The sequence below is a fragment of the Ruditapes philippinarum genome, unplaced genomic scaffold (assembly GCF_026571515.1).
Source record: "Ruditapes philippinarum isolate M1 unplaced genomic scaffold, ASM2657151v2 ctg878_1_1_1_1, whole genome shotgun sequence".
Classification (NCBI taxonomy): domain Eukaryota; kingdom Metazoa; phylum Mollusca; class Bivalvia; order Venerida; family Veneridae; genus Ruditapes; species Ruditapes philippinarum.
In genome coordinates, this window is record NW_026856248.1 from 69,556 (window position 1) to 81,696 (window position 12,141).

The window sequence follows — 12,141 nt, forward strand, 5'->3', positions numbered from 1 at the left end:
TCAGCCTGCACATCCGATCCTGATCAGACTGCGCGGATGCTCAAGCTGGTCTGGATCCATGCTGGTCGCAAACCCATTATGTTGGTTTTGTCGTGACACGGCTCATTTCTTTATCAATAAGTAACAACATATCTTTCGCATATTATTTAATGTCTCAAGAAATAAATCATATACAACTATTTACAATAGATACAACAAATGTAAGTGAAATGTTTTGGGTATTTATGTAAGTAAAAGAATTTCCAACACCATCAGATAATTGATTCTGAATAACACAAGAGTAAGAATGAAAATATTTTGATTTAGAAAGATGCAGTAACTTTATTTCAACCTGAACTTTTTGGAACAAAATAATGTCCTAAAATCATGCAAAAACTAATTGGAAAATCTCAATTGTCTTTATTTTATCTATTTTAACAGAAAGTTGGTGCCAATAAATAGGTATCAACATCAGTGTATTTACTGGTCAAAAACAGTATGTAAATTAGAAAGTATTCAAATACAATTAATTGTCAGCTTTTATATAGGGGAATATAGGTTTTCAGAGTTAAAAAACACAAAATTAAATAAATCTATGCATTTGAATTGATGAGAATAACTTCATGTTAAAAAAACTGTTTCAAAAATCGTTAAAAAAATCATTATCATTAACAAAAGATGCTCCCTGGTGATACTTTGAACTGAATGACAAAGCTTATTTTACAGTGAGTAATCTATTTTTAACCTTGATGACCTAGAACCAGTTGACTTGGCATTCAGCGGAAGAAAGAAGTACATGGTTGATACTAACATACCAATTACCTACGATATCAGTAACAATGTGTTTTTCAAGACTCTGCAAGGGTGACCAATGCATTTCAAGAATGAGCAAATTATTTTTTTTTATACTTGCACAAAAATTTCTGAGAGCATGACAAAAGAAGAAAATAATGACCATGACAAGTGTATCCAAGGTAAGAAACATATATTGAAATTGAAATGATATTGAGTGCCTATATTACAAAAAAAATGTTGCAAAGATTGAAAGAATGGTGATAACTTATACAAGACAATTGCAACCCTGCTCCCTACCATCCTTTTACCCACGATGATGGGCAATACAGTGTACGACTTGTTATAGGGAACTTTATCTTCAAAGTGTCTGTGCAGGGTGGGGCCTTTAAAAGGGGGTCAAAGCCTTAGCTTTTCAACAGGGTAGGTCGGCCAATGTTACAATTGACTTGTGCATAATTTATAATGAAAACATGAACAAGAGTTTGATTAATAGAAATCTTGAATACATGTATTAGGTATGAAGTTAAAACAAAATAACTTTTTTTCTACATAATTATATAAATATACACAAAAAGAATAAAAAAATTAATATTTTGGCTTCCAGAGCCATTACCTTGTAAAACAATAAATTTGCTAAAACACCTAATTCTACAATCATGTATTTAAACAATAAATAGCAAGTTTTTATCTGTAAATAATGAAGATTCTCCACTAAAGTACCATAAGTTGAGGCATATGACATACAGTTTTTACATTCAATTAAAAAAATAAACAATTAAGTACATGTAAGATAAAGTGTATTCTTTTCATTTTTTACTGGCAGAAAATAACATTTTTTTTGCGAAGTTTTTTTTAAAAATATCCTTACAATGTAGTTAAAGATATACTATGCTCATCTTTGAGTAAAATAATTTTCTATTGCTGAAATTTATTGAAATCTATAAAATTCTTACTGAAAATGTTTAATTTGAAATCTATGTACCAGAAGCTGCATTCCCTAAAACGGGTCAAGTAAAGTTTTTTTCCTTTCTTAAAACTTTTTTTAATGAGACTATAATATATTCACATTATGGGCTCCTAAAGTGTGTAGAAATATTATACATACTACATTGTATATCTACTCTGTTTGAAATCGTAACATCTTGATTTTATATTTACAAAGAGACAAATAAATCTTAAATAACAAGTTTGAGCATAATATATCTTTAGGGAAATGATTTTCAACTTTTAAACGAAAAAAAAAGATGATTTTCACAATATTCAACTTAACATTTTTCTCTATTTCTACAAATAAATACGCAACAGGAAATCACATCTTCTAAAGGGTATATATACCTACAATAGTGTTTTCACATAAATAAAATTTTCCTATGATGCAACTGTTTATTCTGTGCAGAGCTATAGATTAATATATCTATGGAACATTGATGAAATTTGGGCTTAAATTGTAACATAGTCAAGTCAATGTGGTGCAGATATAACAGTATCACAGACTTTAGATCTTGTATGCATCACCAACTTTCCCTACAATCAGAAAATAAATCTTATTTTATATTTATAAAACACCGCCAACACATAATCACACCTGCTGGGGTCCAAGGTCTAAAACCGCAATTTTTTTTATTGGCTGGATTGAACCTCACACCAACACTAAGAAGGTCATATGGCAACATCCCAGCTTTACTGGTTGAGGAAGATCTTGGGTGTTCCTCTGCGCATTATTTCAGGCACAAACAGGCACCTGAGTAGAACCACAAATGTTCTGTAAGCTAGGTGGACAGCTTCCTCACATCAAAGAATCCAAAGTCCCTGGCAGGATTTAAACCCACAGCAGTGAGAGGCAAGTGGTTTAAAATCAATGACCTTAACCATTAGGCCATGAACATACTGGGTTCAAGTACACTAGTATAATGATCATCTAATGATAACAATTTTTACTGCTTTATCCCACCCAATATAAATTTTACTGAGAATCTTACATAAGTTGAAATTTTATATCGACAGGTTTTAAACGAGTCAATTGTTGGCTAAAAGACTTTCTTATTTCTTATTTTTTTTAAAAAAGGAAACCTATAAAATGAAACGCTTTCATATAGTTACATAAGCAAAACTCACCACCATATAGAGTAAATGTTAGAATCCCCATGTATAACCACCATCGTTTCTTCCTCCAGAGATCCAGCTTGTACCTTGTTGGCTACCTACAACTTGATGTCCCTGCATGGCTGCCAGCTGAGCCTGACTGGGCGCAACACCTGGTGGTGGGGGCTGATATATAGAAACACATGTATCAAAGCAGCAAGGCTCCAGAAGAAAACAGAAAATCCAATGGCGTACTAGTGTCTCAAAATCTATCTTCTTATACATCAAATTGTTGAAAGAAATTGAAATTTTGCTTCAAAACATGCAAATTTTTACATTTTTACCTTGAAAACAGAAGTTCGCTTTTCCATGAATATTTAGTTACAAGTCATGTTCAATATTTTCTAACTGTAATTTGTATATGTACATTAGGATATCAGCTATAATATAACAATTGGACAGTTATCATCAAAACCTTAGACTAAGACAGACTGAGAAAAATATCTAAAACATGATTATTAAGTTTCAAATTCAACAACGAAAAAAATCTGAATCTTTTTTATGGGGGGGTTGGGTTTTATGTCGCACCAACAAAGTATAGGTCATATGGCGACTTTCCAGCTTTTCTGGGTCAGCAAGACCTCAAAGTCCCTCCATTTCAGGGGCAGACGGGTATCTGAGTAAAACCAACGATGTTCTATAACCAAGCTGGATAGCTTCCTCTGAAAGAATCCTAAGTCCCTTTAGGATTTGAACCCACAGCTGTGACGGGCATGTGGTTTGAAGTCAACGACCTTAACCACTCAACCATGGAGGCCCAAAAAAGGTCAAATGTATTAATAATTACAAATAAATGGTTAAATTATTGATTTCATCATCGATAGTTCTCCATTCACAATGTTCTTGTCAATGATATCATATTGAAGTTTGCAGCTTAAAGCACTGGCAAATAATTGTCTTAAAAATTAAACAAAACTATTTAAGAAATAATTATCTCATTTAAATCTTCTTAAGACATAAAATGAAATAACAATTTCAGGGATTGCCCTGGTTGAAAATTTCTTTTAGCTACCAGTATGTCAGAATGATTTTCTAATATCATACAAAAATGTATCAAAATAGCAGATCGTGGGTAACAAAATTATAATTTCCCTACCCAAACTTTGAAAATGGCTAAAATGGCAGAGAGAACCCTTACAATATAGAAAAGTTTATTTTAACAAAGCTGAATTTAATTCACAGAGTAATATCACTATTATGTTGTACAAATTTGATAAAGGTGGGAGAGGAATTGTGAAATATAAGAACTGTTTGACTTCTTTCCAATCAAGTCTGAATTTCTTTGTTGTGAAATGTTTGTAAATGTTGTTTAATTGATTAAATAAAGTTTAAACTATAAAACTATTATTTGGAACTATGAATTATGCCAATTTAAAACTTACAGGAACTCTTTGTTGGGCGATACCATCAAATCTTGCCCCGGAGTCGAATAATCCAGGGGCAATAACTGTCTGCTGCTGGGGAGGCATCTGCTGAGGATACATGGGTTGTGGCGCTGGCGGCCCTGCCTGATACTACAAGGTAAAGGTCAAATTTTCACTTTTATAGGCATTATAAAATTGTATCAATGCATTGTATCAAGCATACATTCTTAAATAGCACCTCTTTCCAACATCTCAAATTGAAAAAGAAACAAATGGTGGGTATATATCAAATTGAACAAGAAAACAAGAGTGTGGTAGACAGATTCGGAAGCTTTATTGTAGGAGAATCAGGGAATTGATATAAATGTAATTTTGTTCAGGCAATTTTTTAAAATTCAATTTTTATCCAAGAATCTAATTGTACATAATTGCTTGAATTAAATATGCCCCAAAATTTAGTTATATTTTACTTCTCAAAAGCGGTACTTTTATTAGTATCGTAAAAGATTTATTTCATGGAACAAAATTAAAAGGCACAAACCCATTTTTTTTGAGATACTGTTGCTTTTTGTGAAAAAGGGAAAAATCAGCCTAATAGTGAATAATGGTTTTGAAGTGGACCTACAAATACCCTAAATGCTTTGAGTTTAATAAACATTTTTGTAAACTTGCATGAACATAGGCGTGGCATGGGGTTTCAGCCTTTACTTTATACTTGTCAGTTAAACAATTAACAAAAGATTCTTTAATTTCCCGTTATTTTTAAATTTTCTTTTAACAAATTTACATTTTAAAGGGGAATAATTTAATAAAATATTGAATTTCTGCAGGGCATTTATAATTTGGCATTGAAACCCTTTTTTTTTTCGAAAATCTAGTTAAAAGCCATTTTCGTATTTTACGTTTAAGCATCTGGGGTATTACTACAAATTTTAAGTTCATGAATATCCAAAAATTATGAGATATGTGCTTTACTAACATTATTTAACCAGTTTTAAGGTGAAAAAAGGGGATTTCTGTTTTTGGAGAAAATTGTCAATATTCGTTTAAATAAGTATTGCAAAATATTCAAAAATAATTGTTTTCTTATAAAAATTTGAAAATCAATAAATATTCAAACAAGTCGGTAGTGAGAATCATTCTTATTTTAAAAACAGAATAGTTATTTTCTGCGTGTAAATTGTGTATTTACCTTTATTTTTTGTAATGGAATTTTATTCATTACTATGATTTTAATATGGTTTCTTATAAAGAAATAACCTGCTTTTTATTTCAGTTTTAATAACTTTTAAAGAAAGCGAAAACCATTAGTTCGTTAATACATTTCCATTTAGGTGGAATTTCCCCAGATCTATTTTAACATAAAGTAACCTCAATAAAAACGGCCGTTAAAAAAATAGGATTTTCTGAATTCTTGAATTAAAAAATTCTTATTTAAAAACTTACCTGAGAGTATGGTGGTGGTGCCTCTTGGTATGGTGGTGGGTTTGGATTACCATAATATGGCGCTGATGGTTGAACAGGCTGACCTTTAAAAAAATGAAAGTAAAGCTTTACACTAAGGCAACAAGGAAAAATATCTCAACAACTAACTGATCATAACTGCTTGTATGGTGATCTACATATCTTTGTAATAAAGGTGATAGCGTCTTCTTGCAGCAGTAGCTATGAAGTGTAGCTTAAAGAAGCTGCTTGATTTATAAGATATCCATATTATTATTTTTACATTGGCATGAAATCAAAAGTCTGACTACTTGTAGAACTATCCCACAAAAGGCTGGAGGTCCACTAAAATGTTTTTACTATCTCCTTAAAAAAAGAAGTTATCCTTTAAAGTTTAAAATCTCTTTTATGTATTATATAATTATCTATTGTTATAAACATACCATATTGTTGCTGGTAAGGATACCCGGTCTGATACTGAGGCTGGGGGTAGCTTGTTGGATATTGGGGTTGTTGCGGGTATCCCGATCCATATTGTGCTGTAGGATATGGCTTTCCCGACATTTTTCTGTAAGTAGAATATTTTTGTCATAAATCATATTTATCCCTTTTCAGTCTAAAATCATGTTTGTAAATTACTTTAGCTACTTGTACCTGGGTGTTTTACTTATTAAACATATATACACATTATACATATAGCAATTTCTCAGAGCAATATCTAACTTCCTAAGGGATTCTTCCGGTATTAAGTTCAGCGGTTCTTCCGGCATTCAGAATGTGACAAAAGTGGATGCTTGAAGTCTTCTTCTATAAAACTTCAACAGTTACCATAGCCTTCTTATTACAACATTTTAAATCATATAATCTGTAACATATCAAACGCTGTAGAAAAATTACAGTACAGGTAGATAAAAATTGTACAAAATTCATATGCGGTCCATTTGATTTACAGCTGCAGCCTCTACCAGAAGCAAAGACATCTGGAAATTCCTGGTAAAATTCCTCCCGTAGATAATTTAGGTAAAATCAACATTAAATGCCCTTCTCTTTGGATTAGACCTTCATAAACACAAACAAACAACCAGTGGAAAGTCAAAACTGATTTCCCAACAACTCTAGGGCTAGGGCTTACTTAGGGCTTAGTTATAAAAAAAACTGCATAATACATAAAAGTTATTTTACATTGATATATTATAATCCAAAACTTGCCTATATTGACAGTATATATCAAATACTTGATACTGACAGATTGCAGATATGAAGAGTTAAATGCAAAATAAAGCAGAACGTTAATATTTAAGTGCTGTGTTAAAAATAATCTTTGTGTGTTATATCAAGTGCTCGGGATAAAACGTCCAGGACCTCTGAAGTGTTAACTGTCAAGTTCGCTTTCTTTATTGGATTTTATGTTGAACCAACACAGTATAGGTCAAATGGCATGAACAGGCACCTGAGTAGAACCATTAACATTCTGTGAGCTAGCTGGATAGCTTCCTCACATGTCAGAATCCAAAGTCCCTGTTTGGATTCAAACCAACAGTGGTGTGCAGCAAGAAGACCATAACTACTTGGCTCATGACCAGGTCTTCCCTAAACAGAAAGACTTTGTACTTGGTCAATATCTTATACTATTACATCAATAATTCAAATAATTTTAAGCAAACTGACACAGGTCAAGTTTTTCAACCTTAATGTTTTATAAGCATTTGTATTACAGCCAATTGATACATGATGATGTAGAGACTATATCTATCTATCTTCCATTGAGTAAAACCCCTGCTGGGGGCCTAGAACTATATTATATATAGTAAATTAATATTCCAGGGCTACTGTATGTGTCCCTGCCGATATCACAGAAATCCAATCATATGCTAAGTTGCATGCATAAGCACCATCAAATGACATATACCAGGGCCTTTTCACTAGTTTTGGGGAAGGCGCCCTAGCCCTTTTTGTGGGGAAAAAATGCGCGATTTCCACACTTTTGGGAAAAATATCATATTTTCACACATTTCGGGGGAATATCATAATTTATTTGCATATCTTCCTCCAATCACATTTAAGGTTTACTATAGTACTAAGCTTTCTGTCCAACAGGAGTAAAAAACATTTTTTACAGATCAATTTATTGACCCTTTATATTAACTCATATTTCCTATTTATAGTATTTTAATTTTTTTTTATGTTGGTCATGTGAGGGTTCTTGGTTTGATTCAGAGGGTACATTATTATCAGTTTACACTGTATTACTGGCACTGATGTGCTAGGCTCGCTATTTCCGACAGTTGGGCATGTTGTGATACTCGGACACAAGGTCATCAATTCATCCAATTTTTAATAAACAATTACAAACGTCACTCAATCGTATTTTCTTCTTGTTCTGTGACATTGTTTACATTAGTGACATCGTATCGGTCGCCATATTGTCGTAACAAATCACATGTGCACTAGAAAATAAGGCAGCAGGGATTTCCCATGCTGTTTTTAGAAAGTTGCAAACTCAGACTGAGGCTCTGAGTTAACATCAATTGTATTAAATCAAGGTATCCCTCTATTGGGTTATTGAATTATTAGCTTTCATTGGACAAAACAATTATCTATTTTAAAACAAGAAAGTTTCTTTACAATTTTTATTCTTCAGTTAAAGGGGAAATATTTGCCAGAAGGGGAAATTTGGACTGTTTTTTGGGGAAAAAAGGTAGTAATTTGGCTTGGGGAAGTAGCCTGATACAGGCTACAGCAAAAAAGGGGAAAAAGGCCCTGTATACACACAGCAGATTGACCTTAAAGTGGCATTATGCTTAATTTTTGCACTGTCAAGATGAGCTCAATTATGTCAAAATTATGGCTACTGGGGATTGACCAAAAATTGATAATGACAAACATTCATGCAGAAATATAAAAACTGCCTAAAATATTAAAGGAATCAATCGAACATTACAAATACATTCTAAAAGATTAATATATTTATAGAAATTCCTGTGATTCAGGTGGGTTACTGTTCATTTAAGTGAAGCAAAATATAAAACTGAAAGCATTTAGTTGTTTTGACTTCCACCTGTACTCTCATCATTTACGCTGCCGCCTTGATTATCATTATACCCTGTCTTTGATAGGCATAGCTTCACTTTAAAATATTGTCTTTTATCATTAACTTAAGCTTTGAGGGATATTACATGTATGTACTGTTAAAATTGATGACGATTAACTTACCCTATACAGTGACAGAGAATGAGATTTATATTTTAAAGGTTATTAAAGGTTATCTATCATCTCTTTCTGTCAAACCCCTCACAAGGATGTAGACCAATAGCACAAGTCTTTTCCTTCATTTCAAATCAATCAAAACATGACAAAAACATGATTGCCAAAATGTGTAAAACAAAAGTAGGTCTTAGAATGCTTGAACAAAACTATAGTAATATTTTGAGCCCGATCTGCATCATTTAATAATGTTTTCAAGTTGCAAGTTGTATTCTTTATTAACTCAATTTAAATACACGTCAGCTTAAAACCTTTCCTTTTTGTTGTTACCTGTCCTACATAATGACTCAGTGTCAGACCCAATTTTTTTTCAGAATATAATTTTCAATTTTTGGTTCATAAGATGCATGGAAATACCGCAAGAAAAAATAATACATAAGGTAAACTTGAAAAATAGATAAATACTTTGTGAAAGGAATTGAAAACTTACGCGAAATAGCTTTATTTTGCTCCCCGTTTTAGTGTATTTGTTCTTGTTTGTTTTCTGTAATATTTCTGGTTACCTGCTTTACTTGAGAACCAGGTTAAAGTAAAGCTAAATGCCGTAAAAACGGTACTAGTATCTTACGGTAGACACTAAATGCGAAATGTAAATTTTTAAACGAAAAAACATCTGTCTCATCTCGACCTTCAATTAAAAAAAAAATCAAAGGGCTGCAAGCTCTGTGTTATTTTCTCATCTTTGCAATCTAAATCGTTCTGTATATTTGTATGTATTTTCCTGTTACATACGGAATTTTGCATGACTACAGTTACATCAAAAAACCATTTATTTTCATTTTTTATGACAGCCACACTTTATCCTTGCATATCGTTGCTACTTCCTTATAAAAAACACTTAAAAAAAATAGTTGCCTTGACTGCGATTTGAACCCCCAGACCTCTCACACCCTTAACAAGCGTGTTACCTCTGCACCACGGGTAAGTTATATGAAGAAAGCCTGAATAAAATCAAATAATATTAAATTTAGAATTTCAAATTTGACACAAAAATTTCCTTGGTGACAGTGTAATTTTTTTTTCAGATTTAGCTGTCCCTTGTTTACAAATTGTGCTTTTGGGGTGAAAAGGGGCTACACTTTGACCTATTTCTCAGGTGAGTGATCGAATGCCCTCTGGGCCCTCTTGTTTCTTCAATAGTTTTGTAATTATGATATATATACTTCAATTCAACATAAAAATACTATTGTATATACATGTATGAGGCAGACCTGGGGATGATTACATTGATCAGTAATTGATTTAATTACAATTACTTTCTGATTTTATAGTAATTGATTACTATTGATTACTCAGACTTACCTCTGTAATCAATTGAATTACAATTACTCTAAGAGAGTAATTGATTGATAATTGATTACATTTTTCAATGTTAAGTAGAATCCCTACTAATGACAATACCTGAATTAAGACCACCCCCTTAATAAGACTATTTTTTACAAGGTTGTTTGTGTCAATTGTTACATGATCCAGAATTAAGAACAACTGCTTATCCACTTTTAAGACTACCTAATTCAGTCCAAATTCTTTGCTTTATTCTTAATTTGAATCAACTATTGAGACCTATCTAGATCTTAAATTTGTTGTTATGATCTGCTTGAATGCTTTGCATGACACTTTATTTCACAAGGTGTGAAAAACTGTTATTATGGGGTTATTGTATGAAATAAGGTGAGAAGGTAAATTTTAGAGTGGTTTAATGTTGCTTCTAGCAAATTTATTTTTTGTGAAGAATTAATTTTTACTTGATAGGTGATTTATGTACATCATATAATGATTGATATTGAAATCTGACCAAAGAGAATTTTAAGTTTTTTTTTTCAGAAATATCATTATATGTTTTCCTCTCATCAGATATCAAAACATACTTTTATAGTGTCTTTTATATTGCGCTTGTAGCTTAAGATACATACTGTTTTTTTTCCCAACAAAATGACTAAAACAGACCATTGTCATAAAGTATGTAAGCAATGATAAGAATGTTCACATTTAAGACCCCCCCACAATTAAGACCACATTGGTCAAGCCCAGATGATGGTCTTAATTAAGGGCTTTTACTGTATAAATGTAAAACAAAAGTTACACTGTATCATGTAAAATAATGGCATCATTTGAATTAAAATAGTTTCCTGTCAAATCTGAAAGTAATCAATGTCAATCAAATTGTAATCATGATTACTGACAGAATTTTAGCTGTAATTGATTAATTACAATTACATTAATCAATTTTGGGCGAGGTAATCAATTACATGATGATTACAGTGTAATCATGTAATCAATTAAAAATCAATGATTACAATTAATGATTACCCCAGGTCTGGTATGAGGGTTGACCAAAAAGTATGTACCTTTCTTGTAATTTCAATGTACGAAAGACTGAGCTGTCTAAACATTTATAGGTATATACTACTTACAAGTTTTGCACTGTAGGTATACATGAATCATGTTGCTATAGACACACATTCCAGGTACCACTAGGCAAGTTGAATTACAATGCTTAACTTTGATATATTTGAGCAAAATGTCTTCTTAACGTAAGAAAAACTTAATGATAATCATACATAGTCAATGTACAAGTAGTGTACAGCAATTAAGTTCTTTCTTGTTGTGGTCATTGGCAAATAGTAAAAGCTTTCAAGGAAAAAAAGAAATACATTTGAAGGTGATGTCAAGTAATCAGCCTTCAGAGGAGGGAATTATAGACAAGCAAGGCAATATAACTGATACAGAAGTCCATGTATTTGACCAGTTGGACATCAGGTTAGTCAAAATATATTGATGTGCCAAAGCTAGAATCTGAGCTATTTTTGTTCTAGGTCAGAATCTCGCTTTTACTGCAGAGGGGAATAATTGCTCATAAACAAAACAACACAATATTTCAAAACATGTTGAATTCTGCTTAAGCCGGTGCTAGGGGGCGTGGACGGTAATTTGCACTTTCCAGTACTGTCCATGAACAGGCTCAATCAAACCGAGCCTGCAACATTTTCAATTTTGCCGTGTTGGGCTTTCTTTAGGGATTCCGTATTTATCTATTTTATGATCACATCCGTGTTATTTGTGCCGTGTGGCGGCTGTAAAAAGTCTCCCCGTACATTTAATCAATGATGTTATATTTTCGATCCTTGAAGATCGTTCAGCACGACATTATTGT

General features: G+C 32.2%; 1 protein-coding gene across 1 annotated transcript; it reads right to left on the minus strand.

The window, feature by feature from the left end:
• Nucleotides 1-131: 131 nt before the first annotated feature.
• On the minus strand, nt 132-9,565 carry LOC132745942 (uncharacterized). Its single transcript, XM_060734960.1, has 6 exons — nt 9,418-9,565; nt 6,167-6,291; nt 5,727-5,809; nt 4,299-4,430; nt 2,890-3,042; nt 132-2,298 (listed from the first exon to the last, which is right to left on the minus strand). Exons 2-5 carry the CDS (start codon nt 6,285-6,287, stop codon nt 2,908-2,910), a joined length of 471 nt encoding a protein of 156 aa, XP_060590943.1. The 5' UTR covers nt 6,288-6,291; nt 9,418-9,565; the 3' UTR covers nt 132-2,298; nt 2,890-2,907.
• Nucleotides 9,566-12,141: the final 2,576 nt, after the last annotated feature.

Coding starts and splice junctions, on each gene's coding strand:
- LOC132745942 (XM_060734960.1), bottom strand. CDS start 6,287: ATGTCGGGAAAGCCATATCCTACAGCACAATATGGATCGGGATACCCG. Junction 5,810..6,166: donor TCCTTACCAGCAACAATATG/GTATGTTTATAA, acceptor ATTTTTTTAAAG/GTCAGCCTGTTCAACCATCA. Junction 3,043..4,298: donor TCGCCCAACAAAGAGTTCCT/GTAAGTTTTAAA, acceptor TCTATATATCAG/CCCCCACCACCAGGTGTTGC.